This window comes from Falco naumanni, chromosome 2 (genome assembly GCF_017639655.2).
Source record: "Falco naumanni isolate bFalNau1 chromosome 2, bFalNau1.pat, whole genome shotgun sequence".
Taxonomy (NCBI): domain Eukaryota; kingdom Metazoa; phylum Chordata; class Aves; order Falconiformes; family Falconidae; genus Falco; species Falco naumanni.
Genome location: NC_054055.1, coordinates 86226788 through 86251297, shown reverse-complemented (window position 1 = coordinate 86251297; position 24510 = coordinate 86226788). Strand labels below are relative to the sequence as shown.

Here is a 24510-nt window from a genome sequence, read left to right as displayed (position 1 = left end):
GAGAGCATGTGGGCTGTGCTGTGCCATACATTGCCTCACAACTAGCTTGCTTCAACATGAACTAGCTCTACAGCTTTGATTTCCACCTCTAGTATGACCGACCCCAGCTCAGAGATCTCTGTATTGTTCCCCACTGATCGATTCATCAAAGTCCATGCTCACAGACAGCAGAGTTGTCCCTGCAGGCTGCCTTTGCAACTAGGGAATGAAGAAGACATATTGCTAGAAAGAAAAATAAATGCATACAGATTCATCATAATTTGTCTAAATGCACACCAAGGGAAACCAGTGTTGCATACCAAGACAGGCACTTCTCCTAATGGGATACTGTCCTCTAATTTTCTCCTTCCAGAAAAAAAACCAAAATAAATAAAACCCTACAAAAATTTAGATTATTGTAAACGTGGATCTTTCAGCCACCTAAGAAACTTTGTGCTTTTATACCTCAAATATGCACAGCCTATAGAGAGGAAAAAAAGAAAAGAGAAAAGAAAAAAATATCGTGACAGGAAGTTTAATTGCAAAAAGGATAGTTCTCCAGAAGTAGAAGACAACCAGCAAGCTAAAAATAGCTAATTGGTATATGGGCCTAAGTGACCTAGATAATTTGAAGAGAATATTGCAGCTAAGTGAAAGGGAGTAGAAAGCTATTAATTTTATTTTTCTTCTTTAGAGGTAAAGGAATAACATAAAGAGGATGCACTTTTTCTATTCCAGCGCTTTGCTCATAGTTTTATAGAACTGGGAAACATAAGTTATAAAAGATGCTTGCAACCTGCCTGACTTTCTTCACCTCTTTCTTTTCAACCCACAAACCGAGTACATCTTCAATAAATAGAAAAACAGATCTGAAAATATAAAGCTTGTTTAACACTAGTTTCCTCCCTTTAGCTAATGGGGAAATCTAGCTGAACAGCTTAGCATGGTGTAGAATGGTCACTGAATATAGCTTAGGGCTCTGAAACGTAAAGATTTTCAAGGGTATTTCCATTATTTCCTGCTAAGTTAATAAAAAGCACCTACTGTAATAACAAAGAGAATATAGTAGTCACAGTGTCTCATATTAAAATAACTTTTAAAATTACATTCAACACAGGATTTTTAAGTGTAAGTAAGAAAATTAAATCCAAAAAGACAACCTCGCCATCCCAGATTTCCACAGAAGATGGTTGGTACATTTTCATGAGGAAAGTACTTTCTGCTTTGATGGTTTAACCTTCCCCACCTCCACCACCGCTTTTTTTTTTTTTTTTCCCTCCATCTTCTGAGTTTAAGCAAGCATTTAATATTTGGGGCTATTTAATCAAAATTTACACAATAGGTCTCAAACAAAATTTAATAAGCATTCTGGTACTGACTTTTCAGTAAGAAAATTAACTGCATTTCCAGTACTCTCTGATATATGAGAGATCATTTTGGATTCTACCCTAACTTGTACAGTATTCAGAAAAGGAAAAATAGAAAACTAGTTTTGAATTGGTTACTTAAGGCAGGCTGAAGGACACAGCAGAGCTGTATTTTTTCTTTTCTCTATCCCGAATCTCAGCAATGTCATTTTTTACATTTCTGTCACCGTGAGATTTGTTTACCATTCTTATGGGATCAGAATTATAACAGTGGCAGCTTTTGTTTCAGTTTCTATATTCCATTTAACAGTATTAGTATTGCATCATTTCTACCATTTCTTTACAACAATGTACCCCACTCAGGGCTACCATACCTTCAGTTTTTTGCTAGATACTGCCAGGCTTTCCTCACTAGACCTTAGTTTTGAGATAAAGGCTTTATCTGGTACAGTCAACTCGAACACTCCATCCTGGGTCCTAATGCATACAGAGCCTTTCTTAGTTTGAGCTTGAATCAAAGCAGAGAATCACATTATAGAATCTCTCAAATTCATGCCAAAGGAGACAGGTTTCACTTATATTTGCTTTGGATAGCAAAGAATAGGGAGACTGCACAGACAAAGAGGTGGTGTGCAAGCATCTTTGAGTCTGGGTCGATTGAAGGAGATAAATTATCACAGACCACTGCCTGGGCCAGCCACTTTGTAGTTGGACATTACCTAGGAATAAAAGTATCCATCCTCCAGGCTCTGCACTCATTCCTGTCTCTCAACACACTGAATTTCCTCACTCGCCCAAAAGTGTGTTGGGGTGCATTCATTACTCTGTCACAGATGGAGTCTCAACCTAGCCTCCAGCTTTTAGATTACTATTTCTGTGCCTATGAGGGCCATTTTTATGTTACGCTAAATATAGTGTCATTAATATCTCACTACGGGAAGTGACTCGCGTTTCCTGGAAAAAATAATCTTGAATATTCTAATACATAATTAGCATGAAATTATTATAAGACAGTAAAATAAGATTTGCTATTTTGAGCAAACCAAGAGCTCTTCTAAGTTCATCCAACTCTGATGGTGGCCTGCACTTCTTAGAAACACAGTATAAGGACAGGACAAGTGTAAAATCACATAGTGCATCAGAATAATGCTTGAATTTCTGTGAAATCATGGTTAGAAATTTCCCAAAACAAGGTTCTGTTGACTAATGTTCAGAATATTCAAGATGGACTTTCATTTCATGCTAAATGATTTGAACTTATTCAATGGAAAAAAAAAATTGAACTTTTTTTTTTTTTTTTAATTCACTGAAAAAAATATGTGACACCGTAGACAGCTCTGAGCGGTAGCATCTCATTTAGGACACAGTATGCACAAAGGAAGGAGTAACATAAGCTTTATCTATTAAATTTCTTTTCCTTTTTATAAACAAATACTGAATATAATTTATTATTTAATAACCTAGCCATTCCATATCATGAAATCCCTCTGAAAGCCTTTGGGTGTTTTTATCTGACCTGAATGATTCTGAACCATCATTAGTTTTGCCACATCCCTTTAACAGATAATCATCACCTCAACAGAAATTTGCATGCAACTCCACTGCTCACCTCCCTCCGTTGTGTAAACTGACTTCATTTCTGTCCTTTGTTTCCTGTCTTGTAGCAGCTTTCTGAATCATGAGGTCTTTTTCAGGTGTTTGTTTTGGGTTTTTTTTTCCCCAAAGGAAAAACATGTCCAAATATTTAAAGATACACATTTTTTTCTGTTTCAGTTATTTGGATATATTTGTACTGGCTCCTTCGAAGAATTAATGCAATTATGAGGTATGGCTTCTTTGCAAAACTATATTGACTCTTCTCCGTTATACCAGATTTACGCACAGTGTAGTAACTTGCACCATTCCTGCCAGATAAAGAAATAGGCAAAGTAGTTTAAAAAATTAGCATAATTAGCTCCTTTGGACATAAGGTTGAAATAAATCACAATTGCAAACCAATTAATGGCTTACAGTTTTATATTTAAGTTTCTTTGGATCCATTGCTTGCTGCAATTTTATATATATGTATGTATATATTTAGAAGAAGTAACTTCTAATGCCACTGAAATTAAGGAAGATCCTCAGAATCACGCTGTGTAAAGACAAGTATTAATGCAGGAGGCTTCCTAGGTTCCCTCACAGTAAGAGAAACTAAAAAAAAATTTAAAAAATTATAATCTACTAAGCCGTTGCTTAAACTTCCATGAGCGCTCCTGTGGAAAGCATGCAGAGCCTTCCCTTACCACCTCAACTTTGGCCCAGACAATCATACAGACCAGAGAGCTTGATGGTGAGTGCTACGCCACCAACAACAAAAAAGCAAATGTTATTCTTTAAGGTGATTTTTTTTTTTTTTTAATCTCAGAAACACACACTGTCTAGTGGAAACAAACAACAACTTGGTACAATCATGACAAGATGAATGAGGAAATAGTCCATTGAGAGACCCATGGGATGCCTAGACCAGAGATCACCAAAGTAAATACTAGCTGTGTCAGATCACATTTAGAGAGCCCAGAGAAGACCGTAAGTGGAGCTAGCTACCAAGGCAAGAAGCTGCATCTGTAGAGCCTGGTCAGGTTGGTGAGAGTGTACCTTGGGATCACCAACACTCACCGAGCACCACCCCACCAGCTGCATGGGCACCCTCCCACCATCACCTGTCAGGCTGCATGGGAGGCCATGACTGCCTGCTGTCACTGATGGCCAAAAAGGTGCTGGGTCCCATGATATGGGTCAGTACAGAGATGAACCAGCGCAATTTGTGTTTCCATAACTACAAACGTTGTTATCGTATTAGGTAGAATGGCTATTTTCTACGATTGAGACAATAGTAATAAGATATATAACAATAAATGGAATATTGTTTCCTGTGATAAAGGATAGCCTAACTCTATATGGCTTGTGTTAGCTGTCATTCAATTCAACCATCAGCCTTTCTCTGCAAATCCGTTTAAGGCGCAGGTTTAGCTGCCCTGCAACACATGCTGCTTACAACCTGATCATCTAGCAACCTGCTGTGTGTTTCCTGGCATGTTTCCTGCATGTAAGCTATGGGAAAATGCTGGTTTTATGGATTTTTAAGCTCTTAGCATTAAAAAAAAACACCTCACCCCTTCCTCCCCCCCCCCCCCCAAAAAAAAAAACCAACGAAACCAAACCCCAGTGTTTTGAGCTCCTTGATCATCGTTCTAATAGCAACTTTCCAGAGACTGTTTGTTTCCATTTAATTTATTTTTATATAATTCCTACTTTGTAAAAATCATGTTTTTAATTTTAATTGCCTCCAGGAAATGCATCACTTAATTCTAACCCTTTTAGATGTAGATATAGATGTCACTATTGCTCTTAATATAGTATGCAAATATAAAATACAGCATTTCTTAAAGATAGAGTCAGGTAAGAACACAAACAGTAATTTACCCTGTGTGAATTATTAGTACAGACAGTGTAGGCTGACTCAGCTCTACACTGATCTGTGTGGAAGTTAAATGATCACAAATGTCAAATGAAAGATGCAGTGGGTCTTTCCTGTAGGTAAAAGTATTAAAGAAACTGCTTGAATGCTGCTTCAGTATTCAAAAGCATATGAAATTAGGTGGTAAAACATACCTGATAACCTTATATAAAGAGATTTTACATATTTATTAAAAAAAAACAAAAAAACAAAACCAAAACCAAACAGTTTCTAGCTTTCTAGCATTGACTGTATACTGGCAAGCTCTGTCCAGAAACCTCTTCCTTGAAACTTCACTGATGAACTTATGTAAGGTTTTGTATTCATAGTTCATTTCTCTACTGCTGTGTCTTTGAAATAGTTTTTATTCTTGATTTTGTGTTTGTATCTTTCTCTCTCTGTTCTAATCTTGTAATTATATAATCAGTATTTCCATGTATTTCATATATGCACATGAGTTTGCCATGTATCTTCATGGTTTTCTTCTGAACATACTTATATTGCATAACTGAGTTACAGAAATTTGTTTTAATCTCCTTTTTCTTAAACAGAGGTAGGTTTCTGATTTTGATAGGTGATACACCTTTATACATGCATTCACTTCAGGACTCCACTAAGTTGCTTCCAAGTTGCCTGTTGGTACAGAACACTTTGATTCTTCCTTTGAGTTCCTTTTGAGTCAAACTCAAAAAAAGTTTGACTTTTTCTTCTTTTCAGTATCACTCCTCTTTTTGAAGTTAAATATTACCATGTAGATTTAATTTATCTTGCTTTCTTCTATGAAAATACCACTTCTGAATGCATATTTGTCAAAGCTATAGAAAACCTTACTGACTGGCAGCAGTCTTGTATATCGTTACTCTTCCACTTGCTGCAAGCTCTGACCAGTTGCTTTAAGAATGGCTCACTTACAATGCCTGAAAAGATAGGGTTTAACTCTTAGGCATACATGGCATTTACAAAATCTGACAGTGACTGAGATTCTTCAGTGCAGACTGTCTGAACTTCCATCGTATTTTAGCTATTGCTACCGTGGTGGCAAGATAATACTCCCTCTTTTTGAGCATGTACTTCTAGCATTTCAAGTTGCATACAACTCTGTAAAAGAACCCAGTTTCTACCAGCGTGACAAACTATGCTGCTTATACCTAATTGCATTATGTGTCTCATGTCTGACTTCTTTGTACCAAATGCCAGATGTGCCTTTTATATGACTTTTTTCCCAAGGAAACTAGACCTCGACTTAAAACACAGATTTTTATATCACTGAGAACTTTAGAGAAAAGACAAAAATAGTAAAAAATATCAACATATTTATAAATTTCCATCATATGTTTTTTTTTTCAATAGTAATTCTGTTCTAAGACTATAGAATATATGTAATTTGTTTTGTGCACAGACGGAGCCTTTACACATTGATCACATTGATTTCTTCTGGGGCCTAAGCTTAGGCAAAAAAAAATAGAAAAGAAGGGGAAAGAAATGTCTCATTTAATCTATTTTTGATAACTGTACTTCCCTGGTTCTTGTTGAATTCTTACAACTTTCAACAGAATACCAAAGGGAATTACAACTTATTGTTATTATTCTCAAGGAGTAATGACGGGTGTGTGTGTGTTTGTTTATTTGTTTAGCTTTTTAAATGGAAAGGATTTTATTGTTACCAATAGCTTAGGATTTTCAGTAACCATATATATATTATTTTTTTAAAGCGCACCAGACTGAACAGAAGCAATTACTTGTTTTATCTTTTTTTTTCCTGAAACCTTAATTTCAATAGAAACAATACTAAGCATTTGAACACCCTAAAAGCATCCTATTTTTAAGTCAGCAATATATACTCTCACACTAATATTACCAAGAAGTAAATGTGATGGGTTTAAACCGGCAAATCAATCAAACACACTAAGAAAAGCAGATAGAAAAGAAAAATGGCTATTCTGTGTAATACGACCTGTCATGTAGATCTTTGAAAAAAGTGAAAGTATTAGCAAAGTCAGTGATATGAATATCAATATTTAATCAGGCTGGGATAGTAAAACAGAAGAAAAAAGATTTAAAAGTTAGTCAGCCTTTCCAGAACAGGAAAAAGAGGATTTTTTTTCTTTAATAACTAATTCTCTAAGCAAACACTTAATAGAGTGTCTATGTCAATTTTGCCACTGCTGTTGAGAAATAACTGCAGCTATCAAGTGCAAGGTGACATTTTTTCCCCTTCAAAACAAGGCAAACGTATGAATAGAGAAAAAAAAGTGGTAAGCGGCTATAAAAGTCATACATATTCTTGAAGTCTTGGTCCAGAAATACCCCCAAGATGTGACTAAGCCCCTTCTTATGTAAAAGATATACAAGGTCTTGTGCAAATATGCTTTTTTGCAACCTTGTAAAAATAAGGTTATTACTTCTAATAATGCCCTTTTTCCATATGAACATCTTTCATAATGTTAATTTTTCTGTCTTCATGACAAGGTAGAACCTAAGATACAGGGACATGGTTTAAAGACATTAACCTCAATAAAAGTTGCATTTGATCCAGGTGTAAAACCATGTCCATCAGAAAACCCTTTGAAGGAACAGAAAGCCTTTGTACGTAATACAGATATCTCAAAGCATAATAAAGAAAGTGATATGTAAAAACATAAGTGCTTATAGAACTGGTGTTAAGCCATCTTATCATCACTGATACTGAAACATCAACATTCAAGAATTCAGTCTGTAACACAGATGCAGTCTACCCAAAACTGAACACTTTGGAGTTTGGTGGGTTTTGTTTATTTTGGTTTGGGTTTTTTTATGTGGTTTTGGTTGGGTTTATTTTTTTCTTTAAGACATGATTTTAAAAACTATTTTATGCATTTAAAAACATAGGAGGAATAGACAAACCTCCTGATGTCAAAGACAGCCTATAGAAACGAGTATGTCTGAGAGGCAGAAGATACACCCAGGACGTCAGGCAGAGGGTGGTTTAAGAATGGTGCACAGCAGCAGGGGAAGGCAGTAGCTCACTGGATTTCAGCCTGACTAATATGCCATGACAACAACACAAGGAGATATTAAGACATCTAGAAAGCTCAAGAAAGGCAGGTGAACCACACCTACACGTACATGCTTGCATCTTCTCTTTTCCTTTCTCCATCAAACCTTAGCTGTGCGATAACTATTTTGCAGATAAGGGGGAATGTTCGGTGTGATTTGCTTGAGCTTCAATATGTTCATATAAGAGAGCACTTACGTAAGTGGGGACAGTAGCTCAAACATAGGTTTTTCTCCTGTTTTTATCTTTGAACTTTCAGTCTAAATATAACATGAATCTACTAAAGTCTTGTTTGCCCATATGAGGAATTTTGCTTTGGAGGTCCTGAAGTTTCTAAAGATGATTAGATGCAATGGTAATGAATTCTGAGCATGGAGATGATGATATCTACTGGCAGCAACAATCATGCAAATTTGTAAATGTTTACAAATTTGCAAGCTAGACATATGCACCACTGAGACCAATATTGTAGCGCTATATTTAGCTTGTTCCTATTCCCCCCTCAAGATACATACACAATAATAACTTCAAGGGAACAACATGCATTCAATTTTCTTTAGATTAATATTTTTTACTTGAAATGCAACAAAAAACATGAGAGTTTGAATAAAAGTCTAGGAGGTGCCAAGTCCAAGTGTGAGAACAGAAAGGTGGAAGAAGTCAAAGAGCCTCATTTGACTATTTTTTCCCTCAGTAAAACATATTAGAAATGAAAGTCCAGTGCCCTCTACTGCCAACAGTAGTGATTGCTTTACTGGCTTGGCACGTCTGATGAATCTGAGGGAAGCCCTTGTATTCTGCAAGAGGCTATAAAAATAAGAATGCAAAGGCAAATGACTTCAACATAATAAAAATGCATATATTTAGTTCAGCTTCCTAGTTTTACTAATCCAATCTGAATTCTCAGATTAAAGGTCTGGGATACTAGATTAATATAGAAACATTTAAAATGTAGTCTGAATTCACTCAGATGTTTCTAATGGTGAAAGTGCTTTGCCATGCAGATGCTCATTGTTTAAGATAGTATGCTTGTACCTTTTTTGGAAGAGAAGAAACTTTAATGGAAAATATTTTAAGCCTTAAAATTTGATTCAGAAAATTAATGTAACCTTTGCATGTGCAAAGAAAAGATCCCGAGAATATGACAACCTTCACTGACTATAGAGCAGCAGTGACAGCACTAATGCTTTCTGAGTGTTGGGGATTTCCCCGAGGGCTGCTGCGCAGGTGAGAAGGGTAGCTGTGGTGCCAGGCCTGGAGCTCCCATGGGCACCTTAACCTGAGAAGGAGGTCAGGCGTGGAGATGAGTATAAAGTTCTGGTGGAGGCAGACCCCACTGTCCCCAAAGAAAAGTTGCTCGTGAACTGCAGCCAGTTTTGATTTTATGCCCACTAAGGCAAAGCAGAGAAAACATGTCCCTGCTTGGGCAGTCAAGGGAGCAGGCAGAAGCGAGTCTTACTTGTAAGCAAAAGGTCTTCTGAGATACACGGCCAGTAACCACAGCTCTGCCCAAAAATGTGTAATTAAGTGGAAGAAGTTTCACTTTTCATCGAAGTGAAAATGAACCTGCTCTCCAAGAGCTGTCTTGTTTAATTGCAATCATTTAGACATATTGGGGGGGAAAAAACCAAACCAAAACACAACAGGCAAAATTTTAAAGTCTTCTGGCAATGGGAGAATGTTTTGGAAGAAAAGCATTAGAGAATCCCTACCCCTCACACACACATAATAAAACCTTTGCTGTTGCAGTATCAATTTTAACACAAAAAAAAAAACAACCAAAAAACCCAAAACCCAACAACAAAAAAAACAACAAAAAAGCAGCTCCCAAGAACAATGTAGAGATAGTCTCCTTAGATTTTTAAGCACAAACATCTATCTTTGCATCTTCGAAGCCTCACCAAATACATTTTTGTCCTTTCTAGATTTTCAGTGAAAGGGTTCTTTTCTGTACTGACAGTTTTCAAGGCATCTCCAGCTGCTTGAGCGCCACAGTGGGTCATAAGCCTTGTACTTCTCATGTTAGCAAGAACAGATAAAATAGCGGAGACCACTCTTTTAAACAACACTTTGTTTTTGTCATGCTGCACTGTGACACCAGTCAGCTTCTGGTGTTCCTTGCTTTTACAGTAAGTGCAAAGGGATGAATCCTCTATTTTAATCCCTACCAGCATTCAGGCCTCTACAACGGGTAGACTTAAACATTGATAAATGTTATATTGATAAAGGAGATGTCCTAAGTATTTTGCCAAAAGTAACCTGAGAAATCATTTTGAAAGTAAAATATAGAAAGCTATCAAGATTAAAAATTTGAAAGCATGGACACAGAGTTGATGTTATTCACAAAATTCAAAGCATGAGGATATTTGTGCCTTTAAACTGTGCCTATTTCTGCTCATAGTAGCTTTCTTGGTCATACAAAAAAAAAAATCTATAAAAATATATTAATAGAGAGTGGAAGTTCTAAAATGAAATTTTGAGTAAAATAAATGCCAATATTGCCACTGGTATTACCTTAAAAAGTACAGTAAAAATAATTTTTAAGTTACTTTTCATTCCAAAGGAAATGCACTCGAAACAAAATAATTATTCACAGAGCAGGTATCCCATTTTACTCTACTGAAAAAATGATGCAGACTATGGAGACCTAATAGGTAATTCACTATATATCAATGCAAATAATTCTGAGCACGTTTTGCCTGACACTTGCTGATGTATTCTGGAGATCTCAAAAAAAAAGGAAAATCACCTAATACTTAACAATGCAAATATGTTTTCTATACCAGATTTAAAAATCATTTGGCTTAAAAAATAACAAACCTGAAAACTTGTGCTTTAATAATACAAAATAGACATGATGGGCCTTTGGTGTGCTCTTGCAAGACATATTATAAAATGGTTACTGGCATAAGAAAGCCTGATATTTTAAAACAGTATGTATCCCAAGGGTAGCATAGATCACACAGAGCTGGAAAGGAAAGTTAAGCACTATTAATCTTCAATGAGAGTTCTGGTTATTTGCCACACTGTAGCAGAGAAAAGCCATTTGGTTCCCACATTAGTAAATTGGTCTTTCTCATCACTTTCACTGTAGTACTTAAAAAGGCTGGCAACAGAGACTCAGAACAGATTAATAAGGTATTTAGGATGGACGGTTATCAGTTGTGGTGTCTTACCAACATCGAATAATATCAAACATATTTTTCAGTTTTATCACGAATGGTACAAGTTAAAATGTGTGGTGTTCTGAAAATTTTATTTCAGGAGGAATAGAAAAATAAAACTGAAGCTGCTTCAAAGGCGTTATCAATGTTTACTTACTGGATTGAGATAACATCCATCACATTTGCTTTTAATGTCATTAAAGAATTGATCAGGGTTTTGCCACACACAACTTCAAAATTTTACTAACAATCTATCTTTTTTTTTTTTCCCCTAGGATCAATTTTCTTACACATGATACCTGATCCTGCTTGATATTTATCTCCAAATTACTGCTTCTTAGAAGAAGAGAGCACAACTTTGTTTTTAGTGAAATTCAGCAGAACTCTGCTGACCCAAACAAGGAAACAGATATGGGCACAAAATCAGAAGCTTTTGAAGCAAGACATAGTGTGAATGATCAGTGTCAGCAGTAAAATTACAAGACATTCTAGTTCATGACCTGGTAGATGCAACACTGGCTGTGAAAGAGTGTTGGTTGCTCAGTTCTTCTATTCCTCAAGGCTCAGACTGAAGTCAGCATTCAACCCTCATTTACATTTGACCACAATTACTCTTTTTAGGAGAACATTTCAGTATCTTTTTTTTACCTCTTAATTTAAAAGAATAAGCTTCCCTCTATCCCATAATTAAGAATGTGTGCAAGTGAGGCTAGTTTGCATTCAGTTTTAAAAAAGTAATCAAATACCTCCTGCCTCTTCTCATTCTACCTTAGCACAAAACATTTTGGATATCAGATAATGTAGGAAGAGCTGACTTCTGGGTTTTAGCTGAAAACAGTGATAATGACTGTGTGAATTACACAGACTGAGAACACTTCTACAGTGCAGTGTCAGTTACTGGCTCAACATACTGTAAAAATATGGGGATAGATGCAAATGCTTTTGACTCAGAATGGCTGCAGAATAGTCGGTGGCAACATGGAACTCAGCAAACTTTGATTTACCTGTTTCTCCAACAGGTTTTTGTGCAGGCACTAAATACTATGTAAATGACTAAAGCACCACAGCTGTCTGAATGAAGTTTTCTGAACTTGTCTACGACACTAGTTTGTTCTGCAAAGCCAGTGTTGTACCCTCAAGAAATAAATTCTAAAACTGAAATCCTACACCACCAGCACACCCTACTGGTTACTTTTATTACATGAAACTGCTAGAGATCTTTTCTAGTCTCGTAGACATGCATATCTAACTACTGTTCTGATTTTAGAAAATACAACACACCAGCAGACATCAATGAAGCTGAGCATACTGATCTGAACCTCTTAAGTATAGCATTTAATTCTGATTTTCCTACCACTCATCTAAGCAGCTGTCTGAATCTGACCTACAAGTTAGTTGTCAAGATAGCAGTTCGGACAGCGCTAATACTTAACACTTTAATCTATGTTTTTGTGATTTGTTGCCAACCTCCCTCCCTCCAGCTCCTTTTCTTATTAATTGTAGTCCAGATATGTGGCTAAAGAAATGGTACATCTGATGGAGTTTGACATAGATTATTCACAGGGGTTAACACATTTCCATAGAAGCTAAATCTTAAATAAATTTGACAAATGAAACTATTACTGTCTTTACAAAGCTTCACCAGATTACTCCCCTGCCACAGTCTGCAACACTTTGAATTCACTTTGTCTTCACTTTGTCATAAGTAGCTTTTTAATTTTGTTTGAATTTGAAGTTATTGTGAGTGATAGCACAGAAAAAGCAAGTGTGTGAGCAAAAGCAGCACCGCAAATTTCCCTATCAGATGCCAGACTTGTACATTACTTAGTAGTACAGTCTCTCTGTACCTCAAATATTTGACACACTTCCTGAAAAGGTTAGGAAACTTCATTTTTATCAGTTGTTTTTGCTGTCTCATATGCTGAAAGTGTTTAATCTACTATCGCAAGAGATCACTACAGGGAATGGGAGTCTTGATTAAATTCAGGTTGTCCATTAACTGAGAAGGAAAGAACTGAGACCATCCCCACACCTCCTAATATACAGGCCACACAGAAACACTGAGTAATTAAAAAATTATTTTGACCGCTACATAGTTCGACTCAAGTTGTAAGGAATGCCCCCCTCTGTGCTCTTTTTTATCCCTGCATATGCCAGTTGCTTGAACAACCTAGCTGCTATTCAAAACAATTTCATGAGTAAAAAGTGTATTTAATTTTGCTGACTGTTATTCTAGAAACCACATACATCTTACATGAGGCTGTCAACCTTACCTTCTTTGGCACAGGCTGTGTCTATACTATATTTCTTCACTCGATCACTACAAGAATGGAATCTAATTCCACAGTCACTACACAAACAACTACCTCCAAATATTTCCACCTGCCTATAAAAAGCTGCCATTTTTCACAACCTAAATTCTCCATTAAAAGGATGACTTACTAAATGATCTTGTTTTTCAATAAAGTAATGAAATATTGGGTACCCTAAATTATTTTCATATTCTGCCTTCTCCAATAACAACAGGAGGAAAACTAAAGAATGAAGTAGAGAGATCTTTAAAAAATACCTATTTTTTTCTCCCCAAAAATCTACCATGCTCTGTTTTCTGACTCTTGCTCCTGCCTGATTGGAGATTAATAATTTCAGCATTTCCATGAAAAAGCGTGCTGCTATATACAATATCTTATATGACTATGTAGTGGAATTTTCTACCCTTTCATAACAGAAATGTGGACAACCTAATTAAACCTCTGAATATACAAGCAATTTTATGATCATCTGTTTTTTTGATATTGCAGATTGAAATATTGAAAACTCATCCAAAAATTACCATGCTTTTATGAAACAGGTCAAGTTGTTAACTTTAAGTTAGCCATAAGGCTATAACCTAAAACTCAAGCTGTCAAAAATTACAATGATTAGTTACTTCCCTTCCCTGTTCTCACAACAGATACTTTTATTGCTGACATTAAAATTGTCACTACTTTGAGATGCTCTCTCTGTGATGAGGGAACAAGTTAAATTGTCAATATGTCTTTAGTTATAGGAGTAAACCATTTTTTTAGGGTGGTGTGGGCGTTTTTTGTGCTGGAATTTTCAGGTTTTCATTTTAAAATTAATTGCCATTTACGAGCCTCTTTGTACATGTAAATAAAGAACATTTCTATCTTCAGTGATGCTTTCTAATGGAAGCCTATTATGGAATGAACATCTAAAAACATTTAACGAGTGAGGCAACATAAGCTCATTTAAAATGGGGTACAGGCATTGTTAATGTAATTGTGGTGGCTGTTTCAAGATTCCAGCAGAAAGCTGCTACAGTTAAGGGCTCGTAATATATTTGCATTCTCCCAAAACAGTTAAGATTCTGTGTTTCATTTATAAATAGAGGTTTCAGTTATTTCAAATTTAAAGTTGAGATCTTAGCAAAAGCTATCATACACAGGGCTAGATATATCTCTTGTGAGAGCTCTAATTATAGTCCTATTATTAAAAACTAGGTTACAATACTTTCCATTGCTATCATTATGTACACCCTGCAGAACTTCATTATTTTATAAATAAACTACTTCTGAGGACAAAGAAAATTTACTCTGAATAAAATTATATTAAAGTAATACACTCCACATTTTAAAAGTTGCTTTAAGTTTCAACTTATTGCACGCCATTTAGATGGTATAACCAAGAAGGTATCACTAAAGAAAGTCTTACACAATGCCTATGATTAGAACGGGAATAACACAAAGGTCTCTTGGATTAGATTCTCCCATTTCTCCTATACTTTTAATTCACTAAGTGTTCATATCACAAACATTAAAAGCCAACTTTGGGGCTCTCTTACTGAAACAATGATTTGCTTATAGGTGAGTCAAATACTGTAATCTTTAAAGCACAGATTTTCTGCATAATCCATCTTCCGGCTAGTAAAAGGAGTAGGAATTAGAAACCTGCTCTTTTGGGAAGCTGTAAGAGACCTTTTGCAAATGCAATTTCCCCAGTTTTTCCATTAACAGCACCCTACTCAACCTGCCAAAATAAGTTTGAAGAGAGACATGGCCTCACCCATAGCAACTGTAATCTTGCTGACACTTATGCTAGCTTTCCCTAGACAACCTTTCACAGACTTCTTTGGTAGCACTCCAAAGGTTTCTAGGTTCTGCACATCATAGACAGAAAACTGCCAAGACAGTGTGGTTGCAAATTTGTTATGTTTTTTTTTAGGGCCACAACTCCTTAGCTTAGAGGTAGGAAAGTTCACTGCTGAACTCAAGGCATCTGAGTCCAAAGTAGCTACACATGATCCAACTAAAATGTCACCGAGTGCATGGCCAGAAGGACTACTACTTCCATACAGGCCTGAGATTCAAACAATAGATTTTTTTTTTCCCTAAATTAAAATCACATGTGTGTTCTTAAGTTATGATGATAATACATAAATTAGGAAATTATTTTTCATTAATTTAGAGCTTCTTATATGAAAAGCATTATTTTTATTAATATCACTAGTCATGTGAAAGCACCTTGCAAATTTCAGTGTTTTGAAAGCTCTGTCTGAGAATAAATGTACTGAGACACGGGTACTCTAGACACTGAATTTTCAGGAAAGGAATACAGCACTCGGGGAGGCAATGCACTATAGACCCAACAGAAATGAAGATTTAGAACATTTAAAACTAAGCTTTTACTTTAACTACATACGTAGGGGGGTTGGGGTTTTTTTTTCCTATAGAGGATAGTGGACAGGTGAGAATTGTATAAACGAATTTCATTCAACCGTAAATATTTTACAGTTAATTAATGACCTGGATTCCACTGTTCACAAATAAGAGATATGAGTGACATAATATATTCCTCTATCTTAATTCTGACCCTGTAGGCTAATCTGTTCAAGACAGCAACTCTAGAACTGCAAGGAAGCGAACGCAAACCAATTTTACAATGAAAATAATTTACCTAACACTTTTTCAAAGCTAACAATGATGAGAAATCACTAACCAGGAGCAGCCTGTTAACTGAAATCAATCCCAGAGCTAGAAACAGAGGCAGACTTGAACCACTGAAAACAAATCAGGAGAAAAGCAAAGCTATAGATTTCACATGGAGATCCACTTTTGTGTTTTAAAGGCTGCATCTCCCCAGATGTCTTGGTCTTTAGAAAAGGGTGAAACACCATCCCAGGGCAGCACACAGATATTAATTACGAGCAACCACTCATGTTAAAGTAGAATGCAAGCAGGGTCTCCTGTACTTCGGTCCTGAAAACCCTAGAGAGAAATAAAGCTTGCACAGTATGTGACTGCACTGAAGAGCAAACCATGCTTTCTGCATCTGTACCACAAAGGCAGCCAGCAGGTATTACTTAGCTTAGAAGACATACGTGATTTCCAATTTCAGACCAAGTATTCTGGTGTTATGCATAAAAAATTTGTAGGACAAGTATTTTGTCCAAGATTTAAAGCTCAAGGTTATTTGGTAGATTGATTGTTGAAATAAAAAGGCCCTATTCAAAATACAGGTGACACATGAGGCAAACAAAATCTTGTGTTTAGGACGTTTTCCTTAGAATCCAAATGAAGTCATGGGAGATTAGCAGTTCTTCAGTATGTTTTATGAATTCATGTTCACACACACGTAAAAAGACTATTTATGGAATTAAAGTAATAGGCAACTAAAACACCATTAAAGTATATTCCACTGAACTAGAATTGGAGAAAAGACATCTAGATCCATTGAGAAGACTGAGTCAAACCATTTAAAGCATCTGCTGATCGGTCGTATTTTCTAAACCCTTCATAATTTTTCTAGTTCTTCTGTAGACTTGCTCCAAGTTTCCACAGTAATTGCACTTTGCTATTACATGAAACAACCATTTCTGAGAAAGTAGCGGTCTAGGAACATGAGATTTCCTTTAGATATAGAAGCAACAGTTACGCTTAGTTTTCCATAACTATCTCTGTGACCATAACAAGGCCTAGATTGTTTGAATTTTGATTACATTTCAAATTACTTTGTATCAGACAACTGCTGCTGGGGTTACTTTTTCATATGTGGGACACCAAGACAGTAAATTACTTAAGCTAAAATGTCACTATTGCCAAGTAAAGTAAAATAATTACATCTTTCACTTTCTATCAAGAACTTCCATTATCACAGCCATAATAAATTTGCCTTGGTTATTTTTTTTTTTTTGCATTAATATCATGTTGCTGACTCATTTTGTTTGTGATTCATCACACTCCCCAGAGCTTTTTTTTGCTTTATTATTGCCAGCCCAGTTATTCCCCCTCTGTATGCATACATTTTACTTCTTTCCTAAATATAATACTTTACACTTGACTTGTAATTCATTGATCAGTTTGAGACCATTTGTTCAAGACTGTATTTCATCCTGATCCAGTCCTCCAAACTGCTGGACATCTCTGCTGTAAAGATGCTGAGCACAAATGTGAGCTGTCTAAATCACTTGAATCACTATTAGAAAATGCTCCAGAGCACAGAAAATTCCTGTGGGACTCCCTGTTGGACTGAACCACTGCTAAGCACGTTTTTCAACATTATGGTGGTCATATTCAGGTTATCTTACTCCTTTTTTAATGAGAAGAATCAGATGGGGCACAAAAGTCAGACTAAACAGAAGATATATCACAGCTACTATTTCATTGTTATCTATCGCCAGATAAAATGACAGATTATGGGAGTGATTTAGTGTATTACTGGCAAATACAGTTCAGTAATTATCCTCCAGGAATTTAAAAAATGTTTAATCAAATTAATAGTTTGAGCTAATTTTTTCCTGTGTATTAAAGATAAAATTATTATATAATGCCAGAGGGGCTACCTTTAAATAAGTTAGATATTTGGTCTTTTTTCCAGTACATTTGAGATCTTTACCATTCTCAAAGATAATTATTTCAAAACATATTATAATTGACTTTCATAATTTGCTGACCGGATTACACCTCATATCTTTGACCTTGCTCCTCTCTAATTCACATGGTTTTGTTAAATTTGTGATTGCAACTAGCAACAAGAAAATACAAGCCAAACAGAGGAAACTTTTCTGTATATTAGGAACATAAGAAGGGAAATCAACAAACAGTAATACACCTGAATTAGTAGTTTGAGAAAAGGCAAAGCAAATTGAGGCAGAGAACATTTTGAGAAGAGGATGGCTTCTTACATTTCAATCTCTACCAAAATCAAAGGAATAAAACTTGGACATTTTTTCTAACAAATCAGTCAACTGCATTCAGCAATATCTGAAACTTGTAACTGTTACCTTGAAAATTAAGCTTCAGTGAGGGAGTATCATGGTTTATTTTTTAAAAAAAATATACAAAACATATTTTGGTTTATAAATAAATAAAAATATTTAATTACCTTAGCAAACTGTGCATTTATCCATTTTGTGAATGTTTTCTTTTGAACATCTTCCCGTTCATCTGCCAGAGAAAGTAAAGCACTTCATTAGAATTATTCAACAAAATATTACAATATTATTGTTTAAAACTTCAGTCTTGGTTTGCAGTAAAGCTACTAATAATTCAGACACATTCAGGGCACCTATTGGATCTATTCTGTCCTTGACAATTGCATCAACATATTTCTGAAAGACTACAGGTTCCCTTCATAGTCATGGTTTATGTCCCTAGCTCATCTCAGCCTTCCTGTGGTTTCTTTTCTCCTGCAAGGTAACATGTTGCAGCAGGATCTGAAACATACCATTCAAAATTTATTTTCATATAAGTATAAAAAAAACATCCAATGGTTTTGGCAGCAGGAAACTCTTCTACAGCACTTTTAGAAGAGTACTTGTAATAACTTCATATGCACATCCTCAAATTTCTTGAGGAAGTGAAGTCTTCTGAACCCCAATGATACTGGTCCATTGCCAGCCCCTGACATATCTTACACCTTTCTGCCTTGCAGCTATTTACCTGTCAAAATTTGTTATATGTTTTCCTTCCAATGGAAACTACAAACAAAAAAAACACCTACACATTTGTTCAGCCATATATGACATTCCTTTTCAATTCTTTAATATGCAAAACATTGTAAAGAGATATGATTATCTTAGACCTTGATTTCTGTATCTAAATTATAAGCATAGTCGATGCAGAATGGAACTCGACACCCAAAGGTACAATTCTGATGTATTTTTTATAGGTGGGAAGAGAAGAGAAAGCCTTTGAATTAGAAACTCATAAGCATCTGTTCAAAAAGTTCTGTTAGGCATCATCCCTAAAATAGTACAGAAGTGCAGACCTCTTTGTATGACAAAGTCAAACCAAACTAGAATTAAAGGACGTGTGTGGAAAAGGCTACAGAAAGCTTATACAAAAATAATGCTCATTCAATGTTCCCTTTTGGTTTGCAGTAAAATTCTCTGCACTTCTTAAATAAAAAGGGATATTAAATCACCATCTGAAATGTTCAGCAATTAATAATGTTAATGGATTCAGCTGAATTTGGAAGGCAGGTATGGACGAGCTACATGAGAAACGCACAGCATTAATAATGTACTTTGCTTTCCCTCCCACCACCCCTCCAAGGAGAGAAGACAAGGCAAATCTTTTTTATACAAATATATATTTTGTTCTTATAACCTCACCTCTATAGCACTTTAAAATGCCTTTTCACAACAATGTTTTCCATTCTCAACAATACAATATACTAAGGAAAAAGATAATACTTGAGTTTGTAAATCTAGTATTTCATTTAAAAAAAAGCAAAAACAACAAACAACTTCTGCATACAGGAAGTAGCATGTTCTAATTGCTTTCAGATGATCATGAGTGAAAATATTGACAATGCAATAGTACTACTGGAAACATGTCATAGGAGTCAAGCATTATAGACATTCTACCACTAATATATGACTATTTCCTACAATAAACTTTCTAGAGTTCTACTGTTGTCTATCCCAGATAATGCTGCTTGCTTCATCCCTTGAACATGATATTTGAATAGTTAGAGATTCAACAAAAAGTAACAGCATGTGCTTTTGGTATTAAATGATGTTAAAGCTGTTAAAAAATTTCCCCAGAAGCACCACTTACCTCTGTTGACTGTTAGTAAGCTGTTTACTATATGACTTGACTTATTCCAGCCACGTGCAATACACAGAAGATGGGAGAAGGAAGATGGATTTTGTTGGCAGAAGATACATATTCAACCTGATGTTGTATTACAAACTACTTCAGCAACTTCATATAAAAAACCACATGTAAAAAGTTACTTCTGTTTAATCATGTCTGATAAAAACACCAAATGCAAGCTTAAAATGGGTTAGAAGAGGAGTATGTGGTATTTAGCAGGGAAAAGGATAGGCAAAAATGCTTCTTTCAAACTGTTTAAACTTCTATTTTTCCACCCCAGGCTACTTCAATTGCATATTCAGTAACAGTGTGTGGGTTTGGGTGTCTTGGGTTTTTTTCCCCACACAGATATATGGCAGAGATTAAATGCTAGTCAGCAATTAATTTATGTCCATTGAGCTAATAAAACCAACATCTCCTCAGGAAAATGAGAGTTAAACTCATAATTTGAATGTTTGAAACTTATTCAAAGTTCAGTCAGTGCTCTGTTACCTTTGCAAACACAAATCTATCCCACTGCCGTTATCTTTCTACAGAGATCATTTCAAGCACTTTTATCTCTAGGTGCTTGCTCTGACAAGTTTATACCACAACAATTTGTTAGTGACAGCCTCCTAACCTAAAAAAGAATCAATCTTCTGGTTATGCATGGTACGATTTCCCCACAGTAAGCATGATTTGTTCAAAAAAGATGTCCTCCTAACCCAGATTTATGGACTGAATGCTAGATGTGAAAGGTGAATGACATTTGTCTGGGTGCTGAGAAATGTGCCAAGAACACTCATCTGCCACTTTCATAATGCTGTCTTTAAAACTGATCCTTCAGCAACGAGCAGATTAATGCTCTTGTGCAGGTGTTTTTACTGAGTCAATAAGAATAATCAAATGACCAGGCAGGTAGTTCCTTCAGCTGTTCAAAAGTAATATAGTATGTTTGCTTATTTCAAGCTGGAAGAATTGCAGAATAGCATACTGTCTCCAGGTTAAATCTAAACATGAAACACTGCAAGAATCCTGAATTCCTTTATCGCAATATAAATGTCATCACTTTCCACAGCAAAAGCATGCTTTTCTCAAAATGCTGAGCATTGAGTGCTATAGGCTTAACCTCCTTTCTGTAGGTTATCGACTCAGAAAATTAACACATTCAGGTCTATAGAAAGCCTCCCGGGGAAAAAAAAGTAGTAAAAAAAAAATAATGACCTGTGCAATTTATCTGATTTTCATGAACTAGAGCCTCTAGTACCACAGAACAGACCTTGTTTTAACTAGAACACATTCACAAATGGATCTCACAGTTCTGATATATTTCTGGTAGGATGAACACCCAGCTTTGCAGCTGTGAATGCAAACCTCTTTTGAGTTAGCAAACTGTACATTTGACTTTAAAAGTATTATTCCAGGGTAGAGTTCATGAGGAAATTATGGCCGGGAAAAAAGCGTAGTATTAATGGAGCTAATCATATGGCTAAGGACAGTTCCAAGATTTAATCAGGTGGCAAGGCTAATAGAGACAAGTGGTACACTGAAGAATGCTTAGGAACAAGCGATCAGAATTCAGCAGAACAAAGATGTTATTATTAATGGCAAGTGGTTACCAGACAACTTTCCTAGATACTTAATAAAGGAGTTCATGTTTGCAACCTGCTACTCAAATGAAATTCCCATCTATTTTTCACCAAAAAAAACAGCATTATGTTGTCATCTCTTAGTAAACTACACTTACTACCACACTTATTTTCCCACCACCCTCCCCCCAGAACAATAAACATATTAAAGAAAAAATGGCAATAGGAAAGGAGGAGGAAGGGGTGGGGGACATTTGCCATTTACAACATTTATCCTCCAGAACAACTGCTATGTGTACTGAAGCCCTGCTTCCCGGGAAGCGGACAAACATCCCCTGCTGATAGGAAGTTGAGTACAATATATTTTGCTTTCCTTTCCTTCCACGCACTTGATTTTTTGCTATTGCTTCATTAAACTTCCTTTATCTCAACCCACAAGTGTTTGGTTTGGTTTTGGGGAGGGGGGGGGTTGTTGTTTTTTTTTTTTATCTTATTTACTCCCCACCCTATTCTGCTGAAGAGGGGAGGGCTAGAGCAGCTTGGTGGGCACCTGGCGTCCAGCCAAGAGCAACCCACCACAGTCCTTTTTGATCAAACAGGGTCACCTATAGCACATTGTCCAGGACCACGGTGAGTCCGTTGAGTCTGGTTTTTTATATCACCAAGGGTGGAGACTCCACAGCCTCTCCTCTTACAGACCGTAACATCAAGACCACATCTTCCTTACCACCTGCAGTCTGCCTTCCACATCTGTGTGTACTGTTTTCCGATGCAAGCGGTTTAGGAAACTCTTCACAAGACTAAGCACAGCCCATTTCTGAAAATTAGAAGGTATTCAACAACAGTGCACTGGCACTTCAGGGGTATGGGAAACAAGCCATACCCTTAGATTGTAAGATTTAATTTGAAACAAACAAACAAAGCATTGTCCTCACAGTGTCAATAAAACATTACATAATGTGTAGATTATTTGAATCACTGCATAGATAGGCAGTGATAGGAGGCTAGGTTGTGTGATAGAAGATTTTATGTAGTCTTTAGCAAGCAGTTCCATCACAGTTTGGAACATAAACAGGAAAGAAGGAGGCTTGTCTTATTCTGTTACCCAGCGTTGCCTTGAACTGTGTTAAACAATAATTTAATAGCTATGTTTTGTCTTTCAGGAACACAAGAAAAAAAGAAAGGAAAAGAAAAAAATATTCCCATATACTACCTGAAAACTTTGAAACAAAGTGTTAAGGAAGGTGTCAATTCCTTCATTCATAGCAACTGCAGGTTCATCAGAACATTGCACTTTGGAGAATAAAATCATTCAAAATTGCTATTTGATTTTCTAGCAGCCAAACAATGCAGATTTAGAAAAGGCCAGGATTTGCTTCACTGAGTGGGAGTGAGTACCAGCAATGGTGGGAGTACTAGGAACAAAAGAGACCACAGATAGTTACATTATTGATACTCTGGCTCCATCGACTCACTATTCTTAGAGATTTCCAGCCCATTGTTACCGTACTCTGCCAGTAACTACAACTGCTGAGAAATGTTCCCTTCCCATTCTTGCTTATCTGAGGGGGGAAGAATAAATCAATACAGTACAATGACTGAATCATATTTGAGTGGACTAGCTTTGATTTTTAGTCATTGATGTCATCCAAGCCATTCACAAGCTGACATGAAATACAATAGACTGCTTTGACAGCCAGCCAATGATTTTAAGTCTTTTTTCTCTGGTAAGGCAATATGTAACATGCAATTCTTTGTCCATCTTCTATAAATATACTGATGAGCATGTGTTGACTTTATCTGAATACTGTTAAAATTCACTGTTCCCTATGCTACCGCTTGAGACCTTACTGTGGAACCTGAGTCAAATCACCATAATCAGAACATCTCGGGCTTCTCAAAACACTGATGAACCTATTCAAAAGCTCAGCAGAAAAGGGAGACTTCAGCATCCAGAAAACCCTCATTAATAATACAAAATATTTTTTTTTTAAAAAAAAAAAAGTACAACTCAATCCTCTATGAAGTAGTATATCAACATTTTCTGAGGGCATTTGGTACAATTCAAGGCAAATTTAAGAAAGAAGCAGGGGTATTACTATATACCAAAAAGACTTAATGTCAGCTGTGCTCCCCTCTACCCCTTCCTTAAAATACAGGAGCTCTGCAAGAGAGATTCTGTTTGCCGCTCAGGGGACAGAAGAGATAACAGCTATAAAATCCAACCAACAGGTTTTCTACTGAGACCATAGACCTAGACTGAACTCCAGGCTGAGAAAGTCTTTTATTTTTCTCATTTCATTAAGTCAGCTAGAATTGTTCTCTCATTATAGATGTTCAAGGAAAACTGTTTCTTGACTTTTCTCCTTTTTTTTTTTTAATTCTTTAAGGTGTTACAAATGTTTATATAAGCTCTCATTCTTCTGACCTAACTTTGCCTAATTAGCTATTTAGGGAAAAAACACAGAGCATTTTTGAGGATGAATATGGACATCATGGGGTAGAAAAAGAGCTGGAGCAGCACAAATGATAGAGAACACAATGGACTGCTAGCCTGGAACAGAAGGAAAGAAAAGAAAAGAAAAGAAAAACAACAACAATGAAAAAAGATGAGGAAGGACAGGGTGGAAGACAGAAAGGAAGGGAAACACTTTTTCCCTGGTTTGGGGGGGGGGGGGGGGGGGGGGGGGGAAGGGGAAAAAGACATGTGGAGAAGTCAAAGTAGGATGGGAAAAGGACAGATTCTGGAAAGATAAAGGGATGCGGCATTGGTTATGATATCTGATAGCTGCAAGATCATA

At 36.2% G+C, this 24510-nt stretch overlaps 1 protein-coding gene across 9 annotated transcripts in view; it reads right to left on the bottom strand.

Moving 5' to 3' along the window:
• DMD (dystrophin) overlaps nucleotides 1-24510 on the bottom strand; it is a 1096913-nt gene that overhangs the window by 960653 nt on the left and 111750 nt on the right. For all 9 annotated transcript variants that reach the window (XM_040582467.1, XM_040582466.1, XM_040582468.1 and 6 more), the window contains exon 2: nucleotides 18424-18485. In XM_040582467.1, the coding sequence (XP_040438401.1) occupies nucleotides 18424-18485 (62 nt within the window). The remainder of the gene's footprint in view (nucleotides 1-18423; nucleotides 18486-24510) is intronic.